The following is a 10478-nucleotide window of genomic DNA, read 5'->3' on the forward strand; positions in this document are numbered from 1 at the left end:
AGCAATCGCTTTAGGCCTTATATTTTTTGGGCCCCATTTTTTGTTACACCTAATAAATTATGTATAACTTTTAAAATAACTTTTGTAAAGTGACAAAGTTTGATTTCTTTCTTTAACAAATATAGATAAGAAGGATTTGCAACTGCTATGATTTCTACCAAGGAAATTGCACTTGAAATGAATATCGATCCCGAATTTTGTAAGAAACGTGTGATATAAAAGAAGTAACAATTTGATGCGAATGTTGATAATGAAATCTCAAAATCTTTCGAAGAGTACTTTAGAGTTGATTAATTTTATACATAATAGCCAAGACTTTTTTTCCACTTCAAAATAGATTTGAACAATTCGCAGCATATGAAAATATTTTGATTTTCTATTTGGCGGTAGAAACTAAGATCACTAGATGTTGAAAATTTAAAAAAAATATTGCCTTAATCTTGAATGTTCCTAAAAGCATAATAATCAATTCGTATTTAATGGTTTATATTTATATTCTGATAAAAGTATTAAGAAAAATAGTACGATTAGAAGATATCACTTTAGTTGATACACTTAATAAAATAAAAAGATTTAATTCTTTTTCAAATGCCTAAATTGCTTATGGAATAATGTTAATAACTCATGTTACCGTTGCTTCAATGGAAAGAAGTTTTCAAAATTAAAATTGATAAAATCTTACCTAAGATCAACAATGTCACAAGAAAGGTTAAATGGACTAGATTGTCAATTGAGAAATATTTAGTGGGAGTTATTAATTATAAGAAAATTATTAGCAACTTTGTATCTAAGAAAAGCTAAAAAAAATAAATTTCAAATAAATAATATTTTTTTATAAAAAAAAATTAAGGCCTCTCGTAAAGTTTGACTTTAGGCGACAAATTCTTCGGGCCGCCCCTGGCTTTGCTCCCATTATTTGAGTGCTTATATGCCTTTTAGAAACTAGAAATGCTCTAGACGTTGAGGATGTTTGTTTACTTGGTGCAACGGTCAGGTTTCGGTAGTTCCAAATTAAGTGTTAGAAACGAGGTCAAATAAAAAGGAAAACATAAAAAATAAAAATAAAATGAGAAAAATGTACTTTTGTTTTCGTTCTTATTAAATTGTGTTAAGTGTTGGAAAGGCCTGGGCATTAGGAAAAGGAATAATAAGGGGAAACAATGAGTTATCCTTTTTTTTTTTTTTTAATTTTGCTATGACGGAAGAATTTATCAACATATATTAGTTTCACAAGTAAGATCAAAAAAGAATAGTGTGTACTTAAATTTTATTAAGTAAGAATATGTCCTGTAATTTTATTTATCACGTCAAAATATATTAACATACTAATAAAACAAAGCAGAAGACATCAACTGCCTGAATCGTGTATTTAAATGGGTATGTGTACTTAACCTTTCAACATAAAAGCATGAAAAGTTATTCATCCTCACCCCATAGAGTAATATTACTCCTTTTATCATCATTCATAAGTTATGGTTGAAGGTATCTCTCTATCCTTAATCAGAAGTTTCAGATTCAAGTCTTAAATATGAAAAGAAATTTTTGTAGGAGCACTTTCCCCTTTAGTGGACAAATACAGATTGGTCGGGATATCAAAGAAGAATTAATCCTAATAGTTGTCCATCTAATTTCTTAAAGTAAAAATAGTCGGCAAATATATAATCATATATAAAATTTATGTATAGTATATATATATATAACTGTATATAATCTATATATATCGGCTAGAAAAGTAAATAATAAATTTAGCCGACTATTTGTGTAACAATCTCTTCAAAAGAAGAAAGTGACAAGTGTAGAACTTGTATACTCCCCTGAGTAGATTTACGAGATAAGTATCAGGCATTGGAGTTAAAATTGGAACTGTCGGAGAGGCAAAGCCAAATAAACTATGTCCACGTACAGATACAATGATGCTTTAATCTTTTTAAGTTTTGGCCGTATTAGTATTTTAACCACACTTTTGACGAGAGAATTTTAACCAGTATAATATGCTGGAAGTTCATACATAGGTACTCTTGTCTTCAGTATATTATGCTGGAATTTTTCGCGCGTTGGAATTCCAGCATAGTATGCTGGAAGTTCATACACAGGTGCACTGATCTCCAATATATTATGCTTGACCGGTCCCTGTTGCAGCAAAATAATAGCTATTTTTCAATGAGATTGCAAACGCTGACTATTTTTGAATGACCAGTCCGAAAACAGGTTAGCCCGTGCTATTTTAACAGTTTTGACACATGGCCTCGTAGGCGAATTACAAAGTCCAAATGAGTCAGTAACGTTGAGTCTAGACAAATGGGAACACCCAACAGACACTTTTCTGTAACTATTTTTGACTGCATTCTCTTTTTCTTCTTTTTCCTCCTTTTGGGAACTCCCCTCCATTTATCTTCGTACACATCGTCTGTCTAAGACCTATAATAACTATTAAAAATTATTCATTGATTAATTTAACTAATGTATAATTGTGTGCACTAATTTCGTTCGAATAAATTTCAGCGCCGACCCTTCCTAACAAAAACGACGAACAAAAGCACATGACACTGTCTCTTGAACTATGAAGTATCAATAGACATTATTTTTGTTTCTTTATTTTTAATTGCATTATTTAGACACTGGCCATTTTCTAAAATCTTGGCACTTTCTGTTCCATTCACCATATATACTGGTTCAATCTCTTCCCATTCTCCCAATCCTTACTCTTTCTTCTCTACTATCTCTATTCTCTTCTTGCTTAATAACCATTCTTTAGGGGTCTTTCTATGTATTAAACTTGTAAAAGCACCTACATTGGCCATTTTTGTAACATTTATACGTATAGCCAAAAGTAGTACAGTCTCTACAGTTAAGATTTCTAAACATACGATGAATTTTGTCATGATGTTCTGTGCTATGACTCCTCAGCTTCTTATAATTTGGCTACTTCCAAATGTGGCATTTGCTAGTAGCCATAATTATGGTGAAGCACTAAGCAAAAGCTTTCTGTTTTACGAGGCTCAGAGATCTGGTTATCTTCCTCATGACCAGAGAGTTCAATGGAGGGGTAATTCTGGTCTTCTTGACGGAAAGGCTAGTGGGGTAAGTTTCTCCTCTACATTCTTACGGTCAAATATCTCTGTAACAGCCTTATTTGTTCCGGATCTTTTTGGCTGTTATAGCAAAGTGTTGTTATAGAGAACATATATTATACAACATAACATACAAATTGGTTCATTAAAAAACTGGTTTTTATAGTGAATGACAGTTATATAGTGATATTGTTATAAAGAAGTTTGACTGTAATTGAGTTTAACTTTCGCGCACAATTAGGTCATTCACAAAGTAACTACTAATAAATACATTAATAAGTAGAAAATATTTATACTGTCAGTATATACAACTTAAATTTTTTGTAAAATTGATCTCATTTCCTAGTTTCAGAATAAATATTCGATTAATTATAGAAATTAATTGTTGCAGGTGGATCTGGTAGGAGGGTACTATGATGCAGGGGATAATGTGAAATTTGGACTGCCAATGGCATTCACTGTTACAATGATGTCGTGGAGCATCATAGAATATGGGAAGCAAATGGGTGAAAGTGGAGAGCTTAGCAATGCTATGGATGCTGTTAAATGGGGTACTGATTACCTCCTTAAAGCTCATCCTGAACCAAATGTCCTTTACGGAGAGGTAATTAATTCATACTCATACTGCTGTTCCATTTTTGAGAAAGCCTTGGCGCAACTAGTAAAGTTATTGTCATGTAATTACGGGGTCACCGGTTCGAACCGCGGAAACAGACTCTTACAAAAATGCAGCGTATGGCTGCATACAATAGACCCTTGTGATACGGCACTTTCGTGGATCCTGCGCATAGCGGGAGCTTAGTGCATCGGGTTGCCCTGCCACTGCTATTCCATTTTTACCAAATTAAATTTGGTGTGTTCCAAATGTCATTTTCAATGGGATAATAAAGATACTTTTAAACAAAGATTATAGGCATAATTTTGACCATAGTTAGTAGTAAGTTCAGTTGATGTGATATGTTTTGAATAATATATAGGTTGGAGATGGTACGACAGATCATTACTGTTGGCAAAGACCAGAGGACATGACCACTTCAAGAGCTGCTTACAGGATCGATCCGAGCCGCCCTGGATCTGATCTCGCTGGCGAGACAGCAGCCGCCATGGCGGCTGCTTCCATCGTCTTTCGGAACAGCAACCCTGCTTATGCCAAAGAACTCCTCACTCATGCGTTCCAGGTATATCTAAACTAAACAATTTAATTTTAGGAGTAACATAAAGTAAAATTGATATTAAAAATAAATCACTTTTACTTGAAAAAAAATCAATAAAATATATATGATCATTCATTTATAGATTCGATATAAATATTACGGGCGATCTTTTATATATGGGCGGAGTTATTAGGCAGTTACGATTAGCTCTGTTTTTTGTCAGGCTAGATGTTGTCAGTGTAGGTTTGTTGTGAGGTGTCCTGTTCTTGCATTCAAAATCCTAACGTCCAAGTAAATGCTGTATATGGAAATTTTATATACTTCTTTAGTTGGACCAAGTTAGCAGTCACGCTATTGTAACGCAGATAATAGAATAACCACACAAATCTCACATATAAAATTTAATTTGGCACGAAGTTTAAGAGTAAAAAACACTTTTGAAACTTGTGATTTTAAAAGATTAAAAGATAACAAGCCGTAACATTTGTGTTGCTATAAAAAAAATTATTAAGGCTGAAATGGGTAAAATGAGAGTCAATTGTTTGAATATAAAAATGTGTCATTCTTTTTGGAACAAAATAATAAGGAAAGCGTGTCATATATGGTAAACGTACTCCGTATATTTTTTTTCCCTAGGTATTGCTGTTTACACAATTCATTCGTAATACAAGACTTTATATAGGGACTATAGGTGGTGTTGTACTGTACTATTTCATATTCTCCAGTTCTACTAACTATACAATCGTATCATCACTTAAAAGAAATGTTCCAAGTAAATGGTTATATTTGTGAAATTAGCAACCTAAGAAGACATATAACATGTTAAATCATATAATAACATTCTTTAAAAGTTACTACTCCCTTTGCCCCCATCATTATTGATTCAAACTGCATCACATAAATTTGGACGGAGGTGGTAGTATGTAAGTTAAATTTACTCCGCCCCCCCTTATTATTCTGGTTGTGTAGGACTACAATATTTACCTCTGCGTTTCCTGAACAAGTGGTTACTGTTATTTTCAGCTATTCGAGTTTGCGGACAAATACAGGGGCAAGTATGATAGCAGCATTACTGTGGCCCAGAAGTACTACCGATCTGTCAGTGGATACGCGGTATGTAATTCAACGTCTTCTCCTTTTCTTTGCACTATGTCATGAAGAGATTTTTTAAATATGTATACATCTCTTCATTTTTCACAATATGTAATTTCACAGGATGAATTACTGTGGGCAGCGGCATGGCTGTACAAGGCATCTAACAAGCCATATTATTTGAACTACCTAGGGGAAAATGGGGATGCACTTGGTGGAACTGGTTGGTCCATGACTGAATTTGGCTGGGACGTTAAGTATGCCGGTGTCCAGACTCTTGCTGCTAAGGTCAGTTCCCTTAAATCCATACTTTTATTCCGTAACATAACCTGAATTATCGCCTTCTCATTAGCAAGTTGTCCCGTTTATAAACTGTAAATTGGTCACGCCGAACATGCCTACGGTCAAATAAGACGATTTGCAACCTAAATTTCTTCAGCAGATGACAGAATATTCATTTGATATGTTTGTGTATATAATTGCAGTTCCTAATGCAAGGGAATGCTGGTAAACACGAACCTGTATTTGACAAGTACCAGGAAAAGGCTGAGAATTTCATGTGCGCATGTCTTGGAAAGGGTAACCAAAACATCCACAAGAGTCCAGGAGGTCTCATTTTCAGGCAGAGATGGAACAATATGCAATTTGTCACAAGTGCTTCTTTCCTTGCCACTGTCTACTCTGACTATTTGGCCTCTGCTAGAAAATCCCTCAAGTGTTCATCTGGCACTGTATCACCATCTGAGCTCCTTTCATTTGCCAAGTCACAGGTAAAGATACTAAAACTAATACACAGCGTTAAGCCGTTACTAATATTAACCCGAGCTCCTTTCAAATACTCATTTTCAACTTCAACCAGATATTATTGAAACGCCTATATACATACACATTGGTTAAACTCGTTGTGTACAATCTTTTTAGGTTGACTACATTCTTGGAGATAATCCAAGAGCTACAAGTTACATGGTGGGATATGGAAACAACTACCCAAGACAAGTTCACCATAGAGGTTCTTCCATTGTTTCTGTAAAGAAGGATCCTTCCTTTGTTAGCTGCCGTGGAGGTTATGCCACCTGGTTTAGTAGAAAGGCGAGCGATCCCAATCTTCTAGCTGGAGCCATTGTTGGTGGACCTGATGCCTATGATAACTTTGCTGATCAGAGAGACAACTATGAGCAAACTGAACCAGCCACCTACAACAATGCTCCTTTGATTGGTGTGTTAGCTAGACTTCATGGTGGTCAAAGTCAATATAGTCAGCTCCTTCCAGGTATTCTTGGTTAATTGACATTCTTTCTCACAATGCAAATTAACCCCTCATTTTAGCCCAAGAGGTTGTTGGTAAAGTTGCTGCCATGTGATCATGAGGTCATGGGTTCGAGCCGTGGAAACAGCCTCTTGCAGAAATGCAGGGTAAGACTGTGCACGATAGACTCTTATGGTCCAACCTTGTAAACGTTGGGCGAGTTGGATCGTGATACGTTTATTGATTTGACCTGCTCAAATTTGACCCCAACTCTCCCATTTGCTACTTTTGTTTATAAGAAAGCTTTTGAAGCTGTTGCTAACAAAGAGTTTTCCTTTGCTACTTACAGTTGCTATCCCTCAGCCAAAGCCAGATCCAGAGCAAAAAGTAACTCGAGCTCCAGGTACTTTAACTAGTTTTTCTTTTGACAGTGTTTAGTTAGAATTACTTGTGCAAATAAATTGTAGCCATAACAAAATTTGGAGAGGAATCTAAAATGGAACATTTCTGCAGCTTCATCAACTGCTGACATTACTATTGAACAAAAGGAAACAGCTTCATGGGTTCACAAGGGGAAAACTTACTACAGATACTCAGTAATAGTAACTAACAACTCTGCTAAGACATTGAAGAACTTGAAGCTCTCAATATCCCAACTCTATGGTTCTCTCTGGGGTCTTTCAAAATATGGTGACTCCTACGTATTTCCGGCCTGGCTCAACTCATTACCAGCTGGAAAAAGCCTCGAGTTTGTGTACGTTCACTCTGCTTCCCCTGCAGTGGTCTCCATATCAAGCTACACTCTTGTCTAAAACTCAAAAGACAAACAAAGAATGAATCATCAACTCTGGGGTCTTTATGTAAGAATTGTGCAGTTGTTTGTAAGTTTCAACTTCTTGTTGGTTTGTAGTATGAGTTATTAGGGGTTTAGCTATTGAAGTGTAGGTTAAATAAAAAGGCGGATATCTGGAGGAAGAAAGGAGCGAAGAGACGAATTAAAACAAGTGCTCATCCTCTTTCTTCTCCACTTCATTTTGTCACATTATTGCATTGTATTGAGAAAAGAGTGAGGGGTTGAGAAATTAAGAAGGTTGTTTCTCAACAGAAATATGTGTTGTTGATCTTCATTTCCTTTGTAATTTTTGCAACTTCAAGTTTTTCATATGTTTATATTTTCTCCACTGGTTCATGTGTTGCAATGGTGTAAGCTCTACTGCATAACCTACTTTATACATACAGTTTGTCCAAATATGCGTTCAATGGATAGTTACATCAGCATTATTGCCTTTTTAACAGCTTGCAGCGAAGCAGCGCTCGTACTCCTATATTTTAGGTAGAGTATACAATTACCCACTTAACTCGGACCCTCAAGATCAGAGCGGAGACATAATTTCAACTTTGGGTTCTTTATTTAGAACAACAACATCAAATTATGATAATTGGACTCTGTTTACCCTAAATATTGGATAACAATTAAACTTATAATGTGGTTTTAAAGACATGTAATTTCACCTAATATTGATTGATGAATATGAAGATTAGTAATGAAAATTAACAATTATATAAAGCAAACCAGTGTAGAAACGTAATTCAGCCCTCGAGCTAGGATGCCCTCGAACTGGCCACCAAATAGTCAAGAGATAAACAAGCTGATGAACAAGAATATAAGCTAGAAAGAAAGTGTTGTATTGCTTTGATATGCGTGAATGTCAGGTGCTTACAGAATGATTAGAACCTCTTTACATATTAGAGGAATCCTATCTATGGTACAATTCTAATTACGGAAGTAAATCCATAATTAGTCTAAACAACCGCCCTTGATTTGATCTGTTCCGAGATTTCCGCCATGATCTTCGACCAGTCACGGATATCTCGCTTTTCTGTTATTGCGCTTTGCTCGAAGTCTACCCTATTTGGTCTTGATCGTTGCTGGCCTCGATCTCGAAAGGCACCTCGATTCTCGAACTCGGTACCTTGTCCTCGTGCTTTGGTCTGATCCACTACGAGGCCGACCTTCGATGCAACTCCCTAGTCTCGATCAAATAGTAAAATCTGGTAGGCCCGGTTTTTACCGTATACAGACTCTAAATTTCATATTTGTACATATTTGATGAATTTATTATTTGAGAAAATGCTTTTGAGTTCGCCCAAATACGTAGTCGGCTACTAGTTGTGCCCCTGCTCAAGACATGTCCGAAGTGGAATTATTATCAACAAACGAGAACTTGGAGGATTCAGAATTTTGAGCGCTGAACACCGGCTAAAATTGTATTACTTGATCCTGGATATCTCAAGGTATACACTCCCATGTGTTCTCAAAATTATGTCGTCCAAGCTCACAAGGGATTTGATATCCATTTATTCTAAAAGTGATCATGAAAAATAATTAGAAAAAATAAACTACAAACAGTAGTACCAGCAACAACAACAACATCAACAATTCTGTGGAATCCCATAAGTGGGATCTGGAGAGGGTAGTGTGTATGCAGACCTTAACCCTATGCCGGGAAGGTAGAGAGGTTGTTTTCGGTCGATCCGCGGCTCAAGAAACAAGTGATAGAAACTAAGGGTCCATCAAACTATATAGAGAACCAGGTTCTCTATTAGTTCCCACAGAACACACACACACTGTAGTAAGTAAATGAAAAACAATAGAGTTTTACGTGGAAAACTCCCAGCTCACAGGATCAAAAATCACGACTACCCTTGTAGGATTTCAACTTCACTACTGAGCAAACTTTAGATTACAACCTCTTGTAACCGAGGAATTAACCTCTTAATCCCTCACTAACTTGATATAACTCTATTACAAGTCACTTTGTAATAACTCTATTATAAAGACTTACTCGACTAACTCTAGCCAAGACACAAACACAAGGGTTTATGATTTACAAAGATTCCCTACACAATGCTTCTAACTAAGCTAATTAGAGTGCTTTAACAAAGATACAACACAACTAATGACATATAATAACTCGATACAGGGAACTGGTCCGTTGTTATGTTGTTCTTTGTTCTTGATGCCCTTGAGAGTCACTTGCAAGATTGATAGATGACTTGAGAGAAAATGCTTGATTAATTCTCGAATGTGCAAGTGTTTTGTTTTACCTTTGCTTGATGTTAATAATTTATTTGTGACATCACTTGAATGACGTAAGCAAGTTAGGTAAAGGGCATTCCCCATAAAGTTGACTGCTGCACTGTTGGATGTGCATGAAGCAACTTTACAGCCGTGGAGGTTGACTTGTACAGTCACTACTGGAACTGGTAGTTGTCTGTTCCCCCTGCCGTTTCTTTGACTCTGAAGAGTTGAACCGTGTCCCCGACTGGAGACCTGTTGATCTTAAGTTCTTGAGGATGTATAACATGTTCCTTATCTGGTTCTTAACAGTAAGTTTGTTAGATCATCAAAATATAATAGGGATACACATATAATCTATCAACAGGAAATAAAGCAGTAGCAACAAGTAATAACTATAACAAGATACTGAGAATACCGAAGCGAACTATAGTGAGAGAACAACAGATAGCCGAAAAATAACTGAAAGGAAACAGTAGCAATAAGCAGTAACAACAGCAGAATACCAAGAAACCGAAGCGAAAAATAATAAGAAAGCAATAGGTAACAAAAGCAATCTAAAACAAGAAAATTAACATACTAACATAAATACCACCGATACGGAAACGAAAAATGCTCGACTACCTACAAGCCTTCTACCCTAATTCTCGATCTCCACACCCTACTATCAAGGGCCATGCCCTCGGTAAGCTGCAGTCGTACTATGTCATGCCTGATCACCTCTCCCCAATACTTATTTGGCCTCCCTCTACCTCTTCCCATACCTACCACGACTAACTGCTCACACCTCCTCATTGGGGCATCTATACTTCTTCTATTCACATGCCCGAACCATC

At 36.1% G+C, this 10478-nt stretch overlaps 1 protein-coding gene across 1 annotated transcript; it reads left to right on the forward strand.

Moving 5' to 3' along the window:
* Positions 1-2658: 2658 nt before the first annotated feature.
* Positions 2659-7757, forward strand: LOC109237619 (endoglucanase 6-like). The gene is made up of 9 exons (XM_019403939.1): positions 2659-3081; positions 3463-3675; positions 4049-4249; positions 5249-5338; positions 5441-5605; positions 5803-6087; positions 6239-6587; positions 6913-6966; positions 7077-7757. Exons 1-9 carry the CDS (start codon positions 2869-2871, stop codon positions 7373-7375), a joined length of 1869 nt encoding a protein of 622 aa, XP_019259484.1. The 5' UTR covers positions 2659-2868; the 3' UTR covers positions 7376-7757.
* Positions 7758-10478: the final 2721 nt, after the last annotated feature.

This window comes from Nicotiana attenuata, unplaced genomic scaffold, assembly GCF_001879085.1.
Source record: "Nicotiana attenuata strain UT unplaced genomic scaffold, NIATTr2, whole genome shotgun sequence".
Lineage (NCBI taxonomy): Eukaryota > Viridiplantae > Streptophyta > Magnoliopsida > Solanales > Solanaceae > Nicotiana > Nicotiana attenuata.